General features: G+C 43.6%; 1 protein-coding gene across 1 annotated transcript in view; it reads left to right on the top strand.

The window, feature by feature from the left end:
* The window catches only part of unc5ca (unc-5 netrin receptor Ca), a 285,855-nt gene that overhangs the window by 249,810 nt on the left and 15,350 nt on the right, over window positions 1-20,695 (top strand). Inside the window, exons 12-14 of the mRNA XM_071404226.1 lie at window positions 143-376; window positions 12,781-12,930; window positions 13,094-13,258. Coding sequence (XP_071260327.1) covers window positions 143-376; window positions 12,781-12,930; window positions 13,094-13,258 — 549 coding nt within the window. The remainder of the gene's footprint in view (window positions 1-142; window positions 377-12,780; window positions 12,931-13,093; window positions 13,259-20,695) is intronic.

Below are 20,695 nucleotides of genomic sequence, written 5' to 3' on the forward strand. Positions count from 1 at the left end.
TAGAGGAGAGGTCAGACTTGGCCAGTGTGTGCTGTTTGTACACACACACACACACACACACACACACACACACACACACACACAAACCATGCTGTATGGACACTCTCATCATACAATAACCGTGTGTTTGTGTCCCTTTCAGGACGTGGTAGTGGTCGGGGAGGAGAACTTCACCACACCCTGCTATATCCAGATGGATGAGGAGGCATGTCATCTACTGACAGAGACCCTGGGGACCTACTGCCTGGTGGGCCAGTCTGTCAGCAAGGCTGCCGCCAAGCGCCTCAAACTGGCCATCTTCGGCCCTGTGTCAAGCACCACCCTGGAGTACCACATTAGAGTCTACTGTCTGGACGACACCCAGGACGCACTCAAGGTATGGGGGTGGGGGGGGGGGGGGGGGCAGCGTTAAGATAGCCTGACACCTTGGGACTCCTTGGGACTGCTAATATGGACACCGTACACAACGCACACCAATGAAGTCATACTTTCTCTCGCTTACCTGTGCACCCCGCTCGTTCACTCACTCACTCACTCACTCACCCACTTTTTAAGCAATGCTCTTTCCCTCAAATGTTTCAACATTTCAAGGGAGGATAGTTTGAAAACAAAATGTTAGGTTGGTGTTTTTAATGATATGTCAAAGTAACTTTAATTGGTCTTGCTTTCAAAGGGAATTTTATAGTTGGTGTGTTGGAGGATGAGGAGGCGACGGAGTCGATTGATATTCTTATACTGCAGTAGTTGTTGAAGGAGTAGGCGGAGTCGATTGATATTCTCATACTGCAGTAGTTGTTGAAGGAGTAGGCGGAGTCGATTGATATTCTTATACTGCAGTAGTTGTTGAAGGAGGCGACGGAGTCGATTGAAATTCTTATACTGCAGTAGTTGTTGAAGGAGTAGGCGGAGTCGATTGAAATTCTTATACTGCAGTAGTTGTTGAAGGAGGAGGCGGAGTCGATTGAAATTTTTATACTGCAGTAGTTGTTGAAGGAGGAGGCGGAGTCGATTGAAATTCTTATACTGCAGTAGTTGTTGAAGGAGTAGGCGGAGTCGATTGAAATTCTTATACTGCAGTAGTTGTTGAAGGAGTAGGCGGAGTCGATTGAAATTCTTATACTGCAGTAGTTGTTGAAGGAGGAGGCGGAGTCGATTGAAATTCTTATACTGCAGTAGTTGTTGAAGGAGGAGGCGGAGTCGATTGAAATTCTTATACTGCAGTAGTTGTTGAAGGAGTAGGCGGAGTCGATTGATATTCTCATACTGCAGTAGTTGTTGAAGGAGGAGGCGGAGTCGATATGTATTCTTATACTGCAGTAGTTGTTGAAGGAGGAGGCAGAGTCGATTGATATTCTTATACTGCAGTAGTTGTTGAAGGAGGAGGGAGAGGCGGAGTCGATATGTATTCTTATATTGCAGTAGTTGTTGAAGGAGTAGGCGGAGTCGATTGATATTATTTTACTGCAGTAGTTGTTAAAGGATGAGGAAGAGGCGGAGTCGATATGTATTCTTATACTGCAGTAGTTGTTGAAGGAGGAGGCGGAGTCGATTGAAATTCTTATACTGCAGTAGTTGTTGAAGGAGTAGGCGGAGTCGATTGATATTCTCATACTGCAGTAGTTGTTGAAGGAGTAGGCGGAGTCGATTGAAATTCTTATACTGCAGTAGTTGTTGAAGGAGTAGGCGGAGTCGATTGATATTATTTTACTGCAGTAGTTGTTAAAGGATGAGGAAGAGGCGGAGTCGATATGTATTCTTATATTGCAGTAGTTGTTGAAGGAGTAGGCGGAGTCGATTGATATTATTTTACTGCAGTAGTTGTTAAAGGATGAGGAAGAGGCGGAGTCGATATGTATTCTTATATTGCAGTAGTTGTTGAAGGAGTAGGCGGAGTCGATTGATATTCTTATACTGCAGTAGTTGTTGAAGGAGGAGGCGGAGTCGATTGAAATTCTTATACTGCAGTAGTTGTTGAAGGAGGAGGCGGAGTCGATTGAAATTCTTATACCGCAGTAGTTGTTGAAGGAGTAGGCGGAGTCGATTGATATTCTTATACTGCAGTAGTTGTTGAAGGAGGAGGCGGAGTCGATTGAAATTCTTATACTGCAGTAGTTGTTGAAGGAGGAGGCGGAGTCGATTGAAATTCTTATACTGCAGTAGTTGTTGAAGGAGTAGGCGGAGTCGATTGATATTATTTTACTGCAGTAGTTGTTAAAGGATGAGGAAGAGGCGGAGTCGATATGTATTCTTATACTGCAGTAGTTGTTGAAGGAGTAGGCGGAGTCGATTGATATTATTTTACTGCAGTAGTTGTTAAAGGATGAGGAAAAGGCGGAGTCGATATGTATTCTTATACTGCAGTAGTTGTTGAAGGAGGAGGCGGAGTTGATTGAAATTCTTATACTGCAGTAGTTGTTGAAGGAGGAGGCGGAGTCGATTTAAATTCTTATACTGCAGTAGTTGTTGAAGGAGTAGGCCGGAGTCGATTGATATTCTTATACTGCAGTAGTTGTTGAAGGAGGAGGCGGAGTCGATTGAAATTCTTATACTGCAGTAGTTGTTGAAGGAGGAGGCGGAGTCGATTGAAATTCTTATACTGCAGTAGTTGTTGAAGGAGTAGGCGGAGTCGATTGATATTATTTTACTGCAGTAGTTGTTAAAGGATGAGGAAGAGGCGGAGTCGATATGTATTCTTATACTGCAGTAGTTGTTGAAGGAGTAGGCGGAGTCGATTGATATTATTTTACTGCAGTAGTTGTTAAAGGATGAGGAAGAGGCGGAGTCGATATGTATTCTTATACTGCAGTAGTTGTTGAAGGAGGAGGCGGAGTCGATTGAAATTCTTATACTGCAGTAGTTGTTGAAGGAGGAGACGGAGTCGATTGAAATTCTTATACTGCAGTAGTTGTTGAAGGAGGAGGCGGAGTCGATTGAAATTCTTATACTGCAGTAGTTGTTGAAGGAGGAGGCGGAGTCGATTGAAATTCTTATACTGCAGTAGTTGTTGAAGGAGTAGGCGGAGTTGATTGAAATTCTTATAATGCAGTAGTTGTTGAAGGAGGAGGCGGAGTCGATTGAAATTCTTATACCGCAGTAGTTGTTGAAGGAGGAGGCGGAGTCGATTGATATTCTTATACTGCAGTAGTTGTTGAAGGAGGAGGCGGAGTCGATTGAAATTCTTATACTGCAGTAGTTGTTGAAGGAGGAGGCGGAGTCGATTGAAATTCTTATACTGCAGTAGTTGTTGAAGGAGGAGGCGGAGTCGATTGATATTCTTATACTGCAGTAGTTGTTGAAGGAGGCGACGGAGTCGATTGAAATTCTTATACTGCAGTAGTTGTTGAAGGAGTAGGCGGAGTCGATTGAAATTCTTATACTGCAGTAGTTGTTAAAGGAGGAGGCGGAGTCGATTGAAATTCTTATACTGCAGTAGTTGTTGAAGGAGGAGGCGGAGTCGATTGAAATTCTTATACTGCAGTAGTTGTTGAAGGAGGAGGCGGAGTCGATTGAAATTCTTATACTGCAGTAGTTGTTGAAGGAGTAGGCGGAGTCGATTGAAATTCTTATACTGCAGTAGTTGTTGAAGGAGGAGGCGGAGTCGATTGAAATTCTTATACTGCAGTAGTTGTTGAAGGAGGAAGCGGAGTCGATTGAAATTCTTATACTGCAGTAGTTGTTGAAGGAGTAGGTGGAGTCGATTGATATTCTCATACTGCAGTAGTTGTTGAAGGAGGAGGCGGAGTCGATATGTATTCTTATACTGCAGTAGTTGTTGAAGGAGGAGGCAGAGTCGATTGATATTCTTATACTGCAGTAGTTGTTGAAGGAGGAGGCGGAGTCGATTGATATTCTCATACTGCAGTAGTTGTTGAAGGAGTAGGCGGAGTCGATTGATATTATTTTACTGCAGTAGTTGTTAAAGGATGAGGAAGAGGCGGAGTCGATATGTATTCTTATATTGCAGTAGTTGTTGAAGGAGTAGGCGGAGTCGATTGATATTATTTTACTGCAGTAGTTGTTAAAGGATGAGGAAGAGGCGGAGTCGATATGTATTCTTATACTGCAGTAGTTGTTGAAGGAGGAGGCGGAGTCGATTGAAATTCTTATACTGCAGTAGTTGTTGAAGGAGTAGGCGGAGTCGATTGATATTCTCATACTGCAGTAGTTGTTGAAGGAGTAGGCGGAGTCGATTGAAATTCTTATACTGCAGTAGTTGTTGAAGGAGTAGGCGGAGTCGATTGATATTATTTTACTGCAGTAGTTGTTAAAGGATGAGGAAGAGGCGGAGTCGATATGTATTCTTATATTGCAGTAGTTGTTGAAGGAGTAGGCGGAGTCGATTGATATTATTTTACTGCAGTAGTTGTTAAAGGATGAGGAAGAGGCGGAGTCGATATGTATTCTTATATTGCAGTAGTTGTTGAAGGAGTAGGCGGAGTCGATTGATATTATTTTACTGCAGTAGTTGTTAAAGGATGAGGAAGAGGCGGAGTCGATATGTATTCTTATACTGCAGTAGTTGTTGAAGGAGGAGGCGGAGTCGATTGAAATTCTTATACTGCAGTAGTTGTTGAAGGAGTAGGCGGAGTCGATTGATATTCTCATACTGCAGTAGTTGTTGAAGGAGTAGGCGGAGTCGATTGATATTCTTATACTGCAGTAGTTGTTGAAGGAGGAGGCGGAGTCGATTGAAATTCTTATACTGCAGTAGTTGTTGAAGGAGGAGGCGGAGTCGATTGAAATTCTTATACTGCAGTAGTTGTTGAAGGAGGAGGCGGAGTCGATTGATATTCTTATACTGCAGTAGTTGTTGAAGGAGGCGACGGAGTCGATTGAAATTCTTATACTGCAGTAGTTGTTGAAGGAGTAGGCGGAGTCGATTGAAATTCTTATACTGCAGTAGTTGTTAAAGGAGGAGGCGGAGTCGATTGAAATTCTTATACTGCAGTAGTTGTTGAAGGAGGAGGCGGAGTCGATTGAAATTCTTATACTGCAGTAGTTGTTGAAGGAGGAGGCGGAGTCGATTGAAATTCTTATACTGCAGTAGTTGTTGAAGGAGTAGGCGGAGTCGATTGAAATTCTTATACTGCAGTAGTTGTTGAAGGAGGAGGCGGAGTCGATTGAAATTCTTATACTGCAGTAGTTGTTGAAGGAGGAGGCGGAGTCGATTGAAATTCTTATACTGCAGTAGTTGTTGAAGGAGTAGGTGGAGTCGATTGATATTCTCATACTGCAGTAGTTGTTGAAGGAGGAGGCGGAGTCGATATGTATTCTTATACTGCAGTAGTTGTTGAAGGAGGAGGCAGAGTCGATTGATATTCTTATACTGCAGTAGTTGTTGAAGGAGGAGGCGGAGTCGATTGATATTCTCATACTGCAGTAGTTGTTGAAGGAGTAGGCGGAGTCGATTGATATTATTTTACTGCAGTAGTTGTTAAAGGATGAGGAAGAGGCGGAGTCGATATGTATTCTTATATTGCAGTAGTTGTTGAAGGAGTAGGCGGAGTCGATTGATATTATTTTACTGCAGTAGTTGTTAAAGGATGAGGAAGAGGCGGAGTCGATATGTATTCTTATACTGCAGTAGTTGTTGAAGGAGGAGGCGGAGTCCATTGAAATTCTTATACTGCAGTAGTTGTTGAAGGAGTAGGCGGAGTCGATTGATATTCTCATACTGCAGTAGTTGTTGAAGGAGTAGGCGGAGTCGATTGAAATTCTTATACTGCAGTAGTTGTTGAAGGAGTAGGCGGAGTCGATTGATATTATTTTACTGCAGTAGTTGTTAAAGGATGAGGAAGAGGCGGAGTCGATATGTATTCTTATATTGCAGTAGTTGTTGAAGGAGTAGGCGGAGTCGATTGATATTATTTTACTGCAGTAGTTGTTAAAGGATGAGGAAGAGGCGGAGTCGATATGTATTCTTATATTGCAGTAGTTGTTGAAGGAGTAGGCGGAGTCGATTGATATTCTTATACTGCAGTAGTTGTTGAAGGAGGAGGCGGAGTCGATTGAAATTCTTATACTGCAGTAGTTGTTGAAGGAGGAGGCGGAGTCGATTGAAATTCTTATACCGCAGTAGTTGTTGAAGGAGGAGGCGGAGTCGATTGAAATTCTTATACTGCAGTAGTTGTTGAAGGAGTAGGCGGAGTCGATTGATATTCTTATACTGCAGTAGTTGTTGAAGGATGAGGAAGAGGCGGAGTCGATATGTATTCTTATACCGCAGTAGTTGTTGAAGGAGGAGGGAGAGGCGGAGTCAATTGATATTCTTATACTGCAGTAGTTGTTGAAGGATGAGGAAGAGGCGGAGTCGATATGTATTCTTATACCGTAGTAGTTGTTGAAGGAGGAGGGAGAGGCGGAGTCAATTTAAATTCTTATACTGCAGTAGTTGTTGAAGGAGTAGGCGGAGTCGATTGATATTCTTATACTGCAGTAGTTGTTGAAGGAGGCGACGGAGTCGATTGAAATTCTTATACTGCAGTAGTTGTTGAAGGAGTAGGCGGAGTCGATTGAAATTCTTATACTGCAGTAGTTGTTGAAGGAGGAGGCGGAGTCGATTGAAATTTTTATACTGCAGTAGTTGTTGAAGGAGGAGGCGGAGTCGATTGAAATTCTTATACTGCAGTAGTTGTTGAAGGAGGAGGCGGAGTCGATTGAAATTCTTATACTGCAGTAGTTGTTGAAGGAGTAGGCGGAGTCGATTGAAATTCTTATACTGCAGTAGTTGTTGAAGGAGGAGGCGGAGTCGATTGAAATTCTTATACTGCAGTAGTTGTTGAAGGAGGAAGCGGAGTCGATTGAAATTCTTATACTGCAGTAGTTGTTGAAGGAGTAGGTGGAGTCGATTGATATTCTCATACTGCAGTAGTTGTTGAAGGAGGAGGCGGAGTCGATATGTATTCTTATACTGCAGTAGTTGTTGAAGGAGGAGGCGGAGTCCATTGAAATTCTTATACTGCAGTAGTTGTTGAAGGAGTAGGCGGAGTCGATTGATATTCTCATACTGCAGTAGTTGTTGAAGGAGTAGGCGGAGTCGATTGAAATTCTTATACTGCAGTAGTTGTTGAAGGAGTAGGCGGAGTCGATTGATATTATTTTACTGCAGTAGTTGTTAAAGGATGAGGAAGAGGCGGAGTCGATATGTATTCTTATATTGCAGTAGTTGTTGAAGGAGTAGGCGGAGTCGATTGATATTATTTTACTGCAGTAGTTGTTAAAGGATGAGGAAGAGGCGGAGTCGATATGTATTCTTATATTGCAGTAGTTGTTGAAGGAGTAGGCGGAGTCGATTGATATTCTTATACTGCAGTAGTTGTTGAAGGAGGAGGCGGAGTCGATTGAAATTCTTATACTGCAGTAGTTGTTGAAGGAGGAGGCGGAGTCGATTGAAATTCTTATACCGCAGTAGTTGTTGAAGGAGGAGGCGGAGTCGATTGAAATTCTTATACTGCAGTAGTTGTTGAAGGAGTAGGCGGAGTCGATTGATATTCTTATACTGCAGTAGTTGTTGAAGGATGAGGAAGAGGCGGAGTCGATATGTATTCTTATACCGCAGTAGTTGTTGAAGGAGGAGGGAGAGGCGGAGTCAATTGATATTCTTATACTGCAGTAGTTGTTGAAGGATGAGGAAGAGGCGGAGTCGATATGTATTCTTATACCGTAGTAGTTGTTGAAGGAGGAGGGAGAGGCGGAGTCAATTTAAATTCTTATACTGCAGTAGTTGTTGAAGGAGTAGGCGGAGTCGATTGATATTCTTATACTGCAGTAGTTGTTGAAGGAGGCGACGGAGTCGATTGAAATTCTTATACTGCAGTAGTTGTTGAAGGAGTAGGCGGAGTCGATTGAAATTCTTATACTGCAGTAGTTGTTGAAGGAGGAGGCGGAGTCGATTGAAATTTTTATACTGCAGTAGTTGTTGAAGGAGGAGGCGGAGTCGATTGAAATTCTTATACTGCAGTAGTTGTTGAAGGAGGAGGCGGAGTCGATTGAAATTCTTATACTGCAGTAGTTGTTGAAGGAGTAGGCGGAGTCGATTGAAATTCTTATACTGCAGTAGTTGTTGAAGGAGGAGGCGGAGTCGATTGAAATTCTTATACTGCAGTAGTTGTTGAAGGAGGAAGCGGAGTCGATTGAAATTCTTATACTGCAGTAGTTGTTGAAGGAGTAGGTGGAGTCGATTGATATTCTCATACTGCAGTAGTTGTTGAAGGAGGAGGCGGAGTCGATATGTATTCTTATACTGCAGTAGTTGTTGAAGGAGGAGGCAGAGTCGATTGATATTCTTATACTGCAGTAGTTGTTGAAGGAGGAGGCGGAGTCGATTGATATTCTCATACTGCAGTAGTTGTTGAAGGAGTAGGCGGAGTCGATTGATATTATTTTACTGCAGTAGTTGTTAAAGGATGAGGAAGAGGCGGAGTCGATATGTATTCTTATATTGCAGTAGTTGTTGAAGGAGTAGGCGGAGTCGATTGATATTATTTTACTGCAGTAGTTGTTAAAGGATGAGGAAGAGGCGGAGTCGATATGTATTCTTATACTGCAGTAGTTGTTGAAGGAGGAGGCGGAGTCGATTGAAATTCTTATACTGCAGTAGTTGTTGAAGGAGTAGGCGGAGTCGATTGATATTCTCATACTGCAGTAGTTGTTGAAGGAGTAGGCGGAGTCGATTGAAATTCTTATACTGCAGTAGTTGTTGAAGGAGTAGGCGGAGTCGATTGATATTATTTTACTGCAGTAGTTGTTAAAGGATGAGGAAGAGGCGGAGTCGATATGTATTCTTATATTGCAGTAGTTGTTGAAGGAGTAGGCGGAGTCGATTGATATTATTTTACTGCAGTAGTTGTTAAAGGATGAGGAAGAGGCGGAGTCGATATGTATTCTTATATTGCAGTAGTTGTTGAAGGAGTAGGCGGAGTCGATTGATATTATTTTACTGCAGTAGTTGTTAAAGGATGAGGAAGAGGCGGAGTCGATATGTATTCTTATACTGCAGTAGTTGTTGAAGGAGGAGGCGGAGTCGATTGAAATTCTTATACTGCAGTAGTTGTTGAAGGAGTAGGCGGAGTCGATTGATATTCTCATACTGCAGTAGTTGTTGAAGGAGTAGGCGGAGTCGATTGATATTCTTATACTGCAGTAGTTGTTGAAGGAGGAGGCGGAGTCGATTGAAATTCTTATACTGCAGTAGTTGTTGAAGGAGGAGGCGGAGTCGATTGAAATTCTTATACTGCAGTAGTTGTTGAAGGAGGAGGCGGAGTCGATTGATATTCTTATACTGCAGTAGTTGTTGAAGGAGGCGACGGAGTCGATTGAAATTCTTATACTGCAGTAGTTGTTGAAGGAGTAGGCGGAGTCGATTGAAATTCTTATACTGCAGTAGTTGTTAAAGGAGGAGGCGGAGTCGATTGAAATTCTTATACTGCAGTAGTTGTTGAAGGAGGAGGCGGAGTCGATTGAAATTCTTATACTGCAGTAGTTGTTGAAGGAGGAGGCGGAGTCGATTGAAATTCTTATACTGCAGTAGTTGTTGAAGGAGTAGGCGGAGTCGATTGAAATTCTTATACTGCAGTAGTTGTTGAAGGAGGAGGCGGAGTCGATTGAAATTCTTATACTGCAGTAGTTGTTGAAGGGGGAGGCGGAGTCGATTGAAATTCTTATACTGCAGTAGTTGTTGAAGGAGTAGGTGGAGTCGATTGATATTCTCATACTGCAGTAGTTGTTGAAGGAGGAGGCGGAGTCGATATGTATTCTTATACTGCAGTAGTTGTTGAAGGAGGAGGCAGAGTCGATTGATATTCTTATACTGCAGTAGTTGTTGAAGGAGGAGGCGGAGTCGATTGATATTCTCATACTGCAGTAGTTGTTGAAGGAGTAGGCGGAGTCGATTGATATTATTTTACTGCAGTAGTTGTTAAAGGATGAGGAAGAGGCGGAGTCGATATGTATTCTTATATTGCAGTAGTTGTTGAAGGAGTAGGCGGAGTCGATTGATATTATTTTACTGCAGTAGTTGTTAAAGGATGAGGAAGAGGCGGAGTCGATATGTATTCTTATACTGCAGTAGTTGTTGAAGGAGGAGGCGGAGTCCATTGAAATTCTTATACTGCAGTAGTTGTTGAAGGAGTAGGCGGAGTCGATTGATATTCTCATACTGCAGTAGTTGTTGAAGGAGTAGGCGGAGTCGATTGAAATTCTTATACTGCAGTAGTTGTTGAAGGAGTAGGCGGAGTCGATTGATATTATTTTACTGCAGTAGTTGTTAAAGGATGAGGAAGAGGCGGAGTCGATATGTATTCTTATATTGCAGTAGTTGTTGAAGGAGTAGGCGGAGTCGATTGATATTATTTTACTGCAGTAGTTGTTAAAGGATGAGGAAGAGGCGGAGTCGATATGTATTCTTATATTGCAGTAGTTGTTGAAGGAGTAGGCGGAGTCGATTGATATTCTTATACTGCAGTAGTTGTTGAAGGAGGAGGCGGAGTCGATTGAAATTCTTATACTGCAGTAGTTGTTGAAGGAGGAGGCGGAGTCGATTGAAATTCTTATACCGCAGTAGTTGTTGAAGGAGGAGGCGGAGTCGATTGAAATTCTTATACTGCAGTAGTTGTTGAAGGAGTAGGCGGAGTCGATTGATATTCTTATACTGCAGTAGTTGTTGAAGGATGAGGAAGAGGCGGAGTCGATATGTATTCTTATACCGCAGTAGTTGTTGAAGGAGGAGGGAGAGGCGGAGTCAATTGATATTCTTATACTGCAGTAGTTGTTGAAGGATGAGGAAGAGGCGGAGTCGATATGTATTCTTATACCGTAGTAGTTGTTGAAGGAGGAGGGAGAGGCGGAGTCAATTTAAATTCTTATACTGCAGTAGTTGTTGAAGGATGAGGAAGAGGCGGAGTCGATTGAAATTCTTATACTGCGGTAGTTGTTGAAGGATGGGGTGACATTCTAATAATGATCTTGTACAGTATTGAACATCAAGAAAGCAGTCGCTGTACAGTATTTGCAGTCTATTGCTGACCTTTTAGTACCCTTCTTTTACACCAGACTAGTTAATATAGACAATGCATGTGGTTCAAATGACTCCCTATTTCCTATGTACTAGTGCACTATTTTTATCCAGATCCCTATGGGCCCTAGTCATAAGTAGGACACTATATTGGGAATAGGGTGCCATTTGGAACGGGCCCTATAAAATCTAAATTGAAATGTTTGTGAGAATGTTACTAGCACAAATACTGTATAACAACCCCTAACCTCTGACCATTACAATAGCAGCAGAGGTTAGTAAAAAAAATTAAAAATGGGGGGGGGGGGGATATGATATTTATGCCCCTACTTTCTCACTCATCATTATTCACAATTCGTTCAAGATTTTCGGTAATCATGGCAGCGTCCACATGAATATAGAAGTGTTTAGAAACATACTGTTTTCTCATTTACAACAAAAGTGACTCCAAAATTACACTACATTATTACAATTAATTTCTATTGGGCACAAAATAATCTGAAACACAACCATAACAAACAGCAAATGCATCCAACACGTTTGTAGAGTCACTATCTTGATGTAGTCATTGGTGCATTATGGGACCAAATACTAACCTTTTGACTTCTTTAATACACATAAGTGATTTTGTCCAAATACTTTTGGTCTCTTAACATTTCTAAACAGTTCCCGATAAGGATGAAAGTACCCTCAACTTAAAGATGACAGTCTGCAATTTAACCGCATGGTCTTTGTATCATTTTTAAATTCAAAGTGCTGGAGTACAGAGCTAAAACCACACAAAAAAATATCACTTGCCCAATACTTTTGGAGCTCACTGTACAATGACTTCACCAGTCTGCTGGTTTGCACTAGCCTCATACAGCCGTAGGCTTATGCATCCAGTATTGTAATGGATACTACCATTGCGGTTACTGTAAGTCAAAAGTTCAGTCAGTCAAAAGTCAATGTAAGTCAAGTTGTACATTGTGTTATTGTCTTTGCTGCTGTAGGAAGTCCTTCATTGTGTTATTGTCTTTGCTGCTGTAGGAAGTCCGTCATTGTGTTATTGTCTCTGCTGCTGTAGGAAGTCCTTCATTGTGTTATTGTCTTTGCTGCTGTAGGAAGTCCTTCATTGTGTTATTGTCTCTGCTGCTGTAGGAAGTCCTTCATTGTGTTATTGTCTTTCCTGCTGTAGGAAGTCCTTCATTGTGTTATTGTCTTTCCTGCTGTAGGAAGTCCTTCATTGTGTTATTGTCTTTGCTGCTGTAGGAGGTACTTCATTATGTTATTGTCTTTGCTGCTGTAGGAAGTCCTTCATTGTGTTATTGTCTTTGCTGCTGTAGGAAGTCCGTCATTGTGTTATTGTCTCTGCTGCTGTAGGAAGTCCTTCATTGTGTTATTGTCTTTCCTGCTGTAGGAAGTCCTTCATTGTGTTATTGTCTCTGCTGCTGTAGGAAGTCCTTCATTGTGTTATTGTCTTTCCTGCTGTAGGAAGTCCTTCATTGTGTTATTGTCTTTGCTGCTGTAGGAAGTCCTTCATTGTGTTATTGTCTTTGCTGCTGTAGGAAGTCCTTCATTGTGTTATTGTCTTTGCTGCTGTAGGAAGTCCTTCATTGTGTTATTGTCTTTGCTGCTGTAGGAGGTACTTCATTATGTTATTGTCTTTGCTGCTGTAGGAAGTCCTTCATTGTGTTATTTTCTTTGCTGCTGTAGGAGGGACTTCATTGTGTTATTGTCTTTGGTGCTGTAGGAGGTACTTCATTGTGTTACTGTCTTTGGTGCTGTAGGAGGTACTTCAGATGGAGACCCAGATGGGAGGGAAGCTGCTGGATGAACCAAAGACCCTGAACTTCAAGGACAGCACCCACAACCTGCGCCTCTCTGTCCACGACGTCCCCCACGGACAGTGGAAGAGCAAGCTGCTCGCCAAGTACCAGGTGAGCTCATGGTGAAACTTTAAAGTTGTCATAGACCATGTACACTTTTATTGGTCTGCTCGACTGGTATGGCGATACATGGATTTCAGTGATTGAAAATGACCATGTACATGCAATATATAGTGAATAAAGGGTGTGTGTGTATGTGTGTGTGTGTGTGTAGGAGATCCCCTTCTACCAGGTGTGGAGTGGCTGCCAGCGGACCCTTCACTGCACCTTCACCCTGGAGCGGTTCAGCTCCAGCACCACAGAGCTCAGCTGTAAGCTGTGTGTCCGCCAAGTAGAAGGGGAGGGGCAGATCTTTCAGCTCAGCAGCACTTTGTCTGAGGTGAGACTCAAACCCTCACACCACCTTTCACTGGATACACTGCACACTCTGTGCGTGTGTGACTCAACTGGCACCCTATTTCATATGTAGTGCGCTACTTTTGACCAGGGCTCTGGTCAAAAGTAGTGCACTATAAAGGTTGCCATTTGGGATGCACACTCTGACTATAGCACACTCTGACCTTCTGAGGTAAATCCCAGCACCAACTACACTCCCGACTTCTGAGGTAAAACCCAGCTCGAACTACACTCCGGACCTAGACCATCTCTGACTACACTCCAGACCTAGACCATCTCTGACTACACTCCAGACCTAGACAGTCTCTGACTACACTCCAGATCTAAACCAGCTCTGACTACACTCCAGACCTAGACCATCTCTGACTACACTCCAGACCTAGACCATCTCTGACTACACTCCAGACCTAGACCATCTCTGACTACACTCCAGACCTAAACCAGCTCTGACTACACTCCAGACCTAGACCATCTCTGACTACACTCCAGATCTAGACCATCTCTGACTACACTCCGGACCTAGACCAGCTCTGACTACACTCCAGACCTAAACCATCTCTGACTACACTCCAGACCTAGGTCCAAATACTATTTGAAATATTTAGAATACTTTATTAAGCGTTTGCTTTAGGCTGCCTGGAGTGCAGGATGAGACGAGTTTCCTTGTTTTCTTTAGGCTGCCCGGAGTGCAGGATGAGACGAGTTTCCTTGTTTTCTTTAGGCTGCCTGGAGTGCAGGATGAGACGAGTTTCCTCGTTTGCTTTAGGCTGCCTGGAGGGCAGGATGAGACGAGTTTCCTCGTTTGCTTTAGGCTGCCTGGAGGGCAGGATGAGACGGCTGCCTGGAGGGCAGGATGAGACGAGTTTCCTCGTTTGCTTTAGGCTGCTTGGAGGGCAGGATGAGACGAGTTTCCTTGTTTGCTTTAGGCTGCTTGGAGGGCAGGATGAGACGAGTTTCCTCGTTTGCTTTAGGCTGCCTGGAGGGCAGGATGATACGAGTTTCCTCGTTTGCTTTAGGCTGCCTGGAGGGCAGGATGAGACGAGTTTCCTCGTTTGCTTTAGGCTGCCTGGAGGGCAGGATGAGACGAGTTTCCTCGTTTGCTTTAGGCTGCCTGGAGGGCAGGATGAGACGAGTTTCCTTGTTTGCTTTAGGCTGCTTGGAGGGCAGGATGAGACGAGTTTCCTCGTTTGCTTTAGGCTGCTTGGAGGGCAGGATGAGACGAGTTTCCTCGTTTGCTTTAGGCTGCCTGGAGGGCAGGATGAGACGAGTTTCCTCGTTTGCTTTAGGCTGCCTGGAGTGCAGGATGAGACGAGTTTCCTCGTTTGCTTTAGGCTGCCTGGAGGGCAGGATGAGACGAGTTTCCTCGTTTGCTTTCGACTTTCGGTTGGGTTCCATTGTGCCAGGCAAGCTCAATCAAGCCCAGCTGAAGGATTTGTGAGATTTAAAACAGATTTGTATACCACAATCTGGCTAATATTCTCATCTCCATACCACACTCTGAGTAATATTGTAATCTCAAATCAAATTGTATTGGTCACATACACGTGTTTAGCAGATGTTATTGCGGGTGTAGCAATAAGTAATATCTAACAAGTTCACAACATGTACCTAATACACACATCTAAGTAAAGGAATGGAATGAAGAATATATAAATATATGGACGAGCAATGTCAGAGCGGCATAGACTAAGGTACAGTAGAATGGTATAGAATACAGTACTGTATATACATATGGGATGAGTAATACAAGATGGGTATTCATCATTAAAGTGACTAGTGATTTCAAGTCCATGTATATAGGCCGCAGCCTCTAATGTGCTAGTGAAGGCTATTTAATAGTCTGAAGGCTTTGAGATAGATGCTGTTTTTCAGTCTTTTTATTTGATTTTTGTCTCACCTTTATTTAACCAGGTAGGCTAGTTGAGAACAAGTTCTCATTTACAACTGCGACCTGGCAAAGCAGTGCGACACAAACAACAACACAGAGTTACACATGGAATAATCAAGCGTACAGTCAATAACACATAGAAAAAAGAGAATGTCTATGTACTGTGTGTGCAAATGGCGTGAGGAGATAAGGCAATAAATAGGCCATAGTAGCGAAGAAATTACAATTTAGCAAATTAACACTGGAGTGATAGATGAGCAGATGGTGATGTGCAAGTAGAAATACTGGTGTGAAAAAGAGCAGAAAAGTAAATACAAACAATATGGGAATGAGGTAGGTAGATTACAGATGGGCTATGTACAGCTGCAGCGATCGGTTAGCTGCTCAGATAGCTGATGTTTAAAGTTAGTGAGGGAAATATAAGTCTCCAGATTCAGCGATTTTTGCAATTCGTTTCAGTCATTGGCAGCAGAGAACTGGAAGGAAAGGCGGCCAAAAGAGTTGTTGGCTTTGGCGATGACCAGTGAGATATACCTGCTGGAGCGCGTGCTACGGGTGGGTGTTGTTATCGTGACCAATGAGCTGAGATAAGGTGGAGCTTTACCTAGCATACTTATAGATGTCCTGGAGCCAGTGGGTCTGGCAACGAATATGTAGCGAGGGCCAACCGACTAGAGCATACAGGTCGCAGTGGTGGGGGGTATAAGGGGCTTTGGTGACAAAACGGATGGCACTCTGATAGACTGCATCCAGTTTGCTGAGTAGAGTATTGGAAGCTATTTTGTAAATGACATCGCCGAAGTCGAGGATCGGTAGGATAGTCAGTTTCACGAGGGTATGTTTGGCGGCGTGAGTGAAGGAGGCTTTGTTGTGAAATAGGAAGCCGATTCTAGATTTAATTTTGGATTGGAGATGTTTAATATGAGTCTGGAAGGAGAGTTTACAGTCTAGCCAGACACCTATGTATTTGTAGTTGTCCACATATTCTAAGTCAGAACCGTCCAGAGTTGTGATGCTAGTTGGGCGGGCAGGTGCAGGCAGCGAACGGTTGAAAGCATTCATTTGATTTTACTAGCGTTTAAGAGCAGGTAGTTTGCCCCCGGTGATGTGTTGGACAGACCACACCACCCTCTGGTGAATCTGTAAAAGTTTGGGAGGGTCTTAGGTGTCAAGCCACATTTTTTAAGCCACCTGAGGTTGAAGAGGCGCTGTTGCGCCTTCTTCACCTCACTGTCTGTGTGGGTGGACCATTTCAGTTTGTCCGTGATATATACGCCGAGGAACTTAAAACCACTACTGTCCCGTCGATGTGGATGGGGGGTGCTCCCTCTGCTGTTTCCTGAAGTCCACGATCATCTCATTTGTTTTGTTGACATTGAGTGAAAGGTTATTTTCCTGGCACCACACTCCCAGAGCCCTCACCACGTCCTTGTAGGCTGTCTCGTCATTGTTGGTAATCAAGCCTACTACTTGTTGTGTCGTCTGCAAACTTGATGATTGAGTTGGAGGTGTGCTTGGCCACACAGTCATGGGTGAACAAGGAGTACAGGAGGGGGCTGAGCATGCACCCTTGTGGGGCCCCAGTGTTGAGGATCAGCGAAGTGGAGGTGTTGTTTCCTACCTTCACCACTTGGGGCGGCCCATCAGGAAGTCCAGGACCCAGTTGCACAGGGCGGGGTTCAGACCCAGGGCCTCGAGCTTAATGATGAGCTTGGAGGGAACTATGGTGTTGAATGCTGAGCTGTAGTCTATGAACAGCATTCTTACATGGGTGTTCCTCTTGTCCAGATGGGATAGGGCAGTGTGCAGTGTGATGGCGATTGCATAGCCTGTGGATCTATTGGGGCGGTAAGCAAATTGAAGTGGGTCTATGATGACAGGTAAGGTAGAGGTGATGTGATCATTGACTAGCCTCTCAAAGCACTCCATGTTGACAGAAGTGAGTGCTACAGGGCAATAGTCATTTAGTTCAGTTACCTTTGCTTTCTTGGGTACAGGAACAATGGTGGCCATCTTGAAGCATGTGGGGACAGCAGACTGGGATAAGGACAGATTTAATATGTCTGTAAATACACCAGCCAGCTGGTCTGCACATGCTCTGGGGACGTGGCTAGAGATGCCGTCTGGGCCGGCAGCCTTGCGAGGGTTAACACGCTTAAATGTCTTACTCACATCGGCCAGGAGAGCCTGAAGGAGAAGGAGAGCCCACGGTTCTTGGTAGTGGGCCACGTCGGTGGCACTGTGTTAACCTCAAAGTGGGCAAAGAAGTTGTTTAGCTTGTCCGGAAGCAAGACGTCGGTGTCCGCGACGTGGCTTGTTTTCCTTTTGTAGTCCGTGATTGTCTGTAGACCCTGCCACATACGTCTTGTGTCTGAGCCGTTGAATTGCAACTCCACTGCCTGTTTGATTGCCTTGTGGAGGAAATGTTTAAATAACTTTATTTTTTTTAAACGTAACCTTTATTTAACTAGGCACATTTTTATTTACATTGGGTCCTACCCCGGCCAAACCCCTACGACACTGGGCCAATTGTGTGCCGCCCTATGGGACAAACTACACTATTTGTATTATGACATATTCCCAGTCACCTTGCCATGGTTAAATGTGGTCGTTCACTCTTTTAGTTTTGCGCGAATGCTGCCATCTATCCATGGTTTCTGGTTAGGGTAGGTTTTAATAGTCACGTTGGGAACAGCATCTCCTATACACTTTTTCACCGTATCAGTATATTCGTCGATATTGTTCTCGGGAGCTACCTGGAACATATCCCAGTCCATGTGATCAAAACAGTCTTGAAGCATGGATTCCGATTGGTCAGACCAGCGTTGAATAGTGCTTAGCACGGGTACTTCCTATTTGAGTTTCTGCCTATAGGAAGGGAGGAGCAAAATGGAGTCGTGGTCAGATTTGCCGAAAGGAGGGCAGGGGAGGGCTTAGTAGGCATTCCAAAAGTTGGAGTAGCAGTGCGAGTGTTTTAGCAGCATGAGTACTACAGTCGATGTGTTGATAGAACTTCGGCAGCCTAGTCCTCAAATTCGCTTTATTAAAATCCCCAGCTACAATAAATGCAACCTCAGGATATGTGGTTTCCAGTTTGCATAAAGTCCAGTGAAGTTCTTTGAGGGCCGTCGTGGTATCGGCTTGAGGGGGGATATACACGGCCATGACTATAACCAAAGAAAATTATCTTGGGAGATAATACAGTCAGCATTTGATGGTGAGGTATTCTAAGTCGGGTGAACAAAAGGACTTGAGTTCCTGTATGTTATCACAATTACACCATGAGTCGTTAATCATGAACCATACACCCCCGCCCTTCTTCTTCCCGGAGAGATATTTATTCCTGTCTGTGCGATGAACTGACAACCCAACTGGCTGGACCGACTCAGACAGTATATCCCGAGAGAGCCATGTTTCCGTGAAACAGAGTATGTTACAATCCCTGATGTCTCTCTGGAAGGAGATCCTCGCCCTGAGCTCGTCTACTTTATTGGCCAGAGACTGAACATTAGCAAGTATTATACTCTGAAGCGGTGGGTGGTGTGTGCGCCTCCTAAGTTGGATAATGTAAGAAATAAGAAATAAAAAAACAAAGTACTGCAAAGTTTCCTAAGAGCTAGAAGCAAGGCAGCCCTCTCTGTCAGCGCCATTGTCATCTCCATACCACAGTCTGGGTAATATTGGCATCTCCATACCACACTCTCTGACATTGACCTTTGCCAGAGAAAAGAGACTTCCATGAAAAGATGGTCACATACTGATCTTCTACTAAGAGAAAGTAGCTAACCAAATTTTTACTTTAAATAGACAGTCCAGGACTGGCACACTCTAACATTTTTTAAAACATTTATCTACAGAAGTTTAGGGTAGACGCTACTGGACTTTCAGCACTTTGATTTTCCTGCGGTGTCAAAACAGGGACAACCATGTAGCCGTGGCGTGTGAAAGCATTGTGGATTGTGCCTATTCTTTTTGCTGGAAGCTTTTTGAACCTCTAATCAATTGCCCTTCATTCTCATTTTTTTCAGCTGTCAATGAAATAGAATTATGTTTTTCTTAAACAGATAACATTATTGCTAATACTACAGTAATGTCCACAAAACACTAGTCATTATAGTATATACTACACTTTTTACTATAGTAATACTACAGTATTTATAGTATAGTACACTTTGCTACACTGTCGTGTTTTTGTGGACATGACTGTAGTATTCTGTCGTGACGTTGGATTGATTCATGTAACGACTGCTGTTCATCGAATGATTAACTGTTTATAATTACGTACGTGATTAAAAGAATCAGGTAATTATTAACTCAGTAACCTGGGGCACCATGGGAAAGTTTGGCTTTATTGAGTTTCTATTTCCCAAATTAACTCAAAGAATATCGATTTTACAACAGTCGCTAATTAATTAATTTCCTCTACAGTCTCATTCTGAACGTTTTATAATCCGGGAATCTGAACAAACCCGAGTCCCACTAAATAAGTCTCTACCACACCATTTGAGTTGATTATTTATTTACTAACAAGCTAAAATTATAATATAAGATACAGATACACAAACACACAGTCTAGGCTATTGATTAGAACTTAGTACAATGAAACAGGTCCCTAGCGGGCCAACACAATATGACACGTGTTAAACAAAATGGGGATTTAAAAAGAGAGAAAGAGAGAGTGCAAGAGAGAAAAGCACACTTGGGTACAATTGTAAACTATGCTTAGTTTAACCCTAACCTTGCCCCGAACTGCTGCTCTTATGGGTCAGAATATAATGACGTAATTACGTGTCGAAGGTCTCCGATGGTGTATCTCCTCGTGGACCGAGTTATGACTTCTCCTCTGATGGCAACATTTCTGTTGTTACCAGGTGTAACTCTATGGATTGTCCACACAATGTCAGTGTCCTTTCTCGTAGTGGTTGGTTTCCTCGCCCTTGTTCTGAAAGGAGTCTTCTGAGTGTAACCGATGTGAAATGGCTATCTAGTTAGAGGTGGTGCGCGCTAATAGCCTTTCAATCGGGGACGTCACATGCTCTGAGACCTTGAAGTAGTGGTTCCCCTTGCTTTGCAAGGGCCGCGGCTTTAGTGGAGCGATGGGTAACGATGCTTCGTGGATGACTGTTGTTGATGTGTGCAGAAGGTCCCTGGTTCGCGCCCGGGTCGGGGCGAGGGGACGGACTAAAGTTAAACTGTTACATGAGGACAGCCAGCCGTGTAGCTCAGGGCTCCAGTGTAGGAATGAAAGCAGTGTAGACACGATTCCTTGGAGAGAATAACCAGGTGGTCGTGCTTGAATTCACCCTCTTAGACGCAGCTCCTCATCCGTAGCATAGATTGTTAAAAGGTTCCTTTGTCTTCTTGAACGTCGTGTTGTGGTTGCTGACGACTCAGACCTTGGCTGCAGCGCTTGGTCACCTAGTCATGATGTTAATTCTTAACTCACATGTTGTAGACCCTCGGGTCAGAAATGGGCGTTTCCGCGTTCCGAGCAAGTTTTCTGGGCGTAACTAGTTACGAGGCAAGGTCTGG

Source organism: Salvelinus alpinus, chromosome 5 (genome assembly GCF_045679555.1).
Source record: "Salvelinus alpinus chromosome 5, SLU_Salpinus.1, whole genome shotgun sequence".
Classification (NCBI taxonomy): Eukaryota; Metazoa; Chordata; class Actinopteri; order Salmoniformes; family Salmonidae; genus Salvelinus; species Salvelinus alpinus.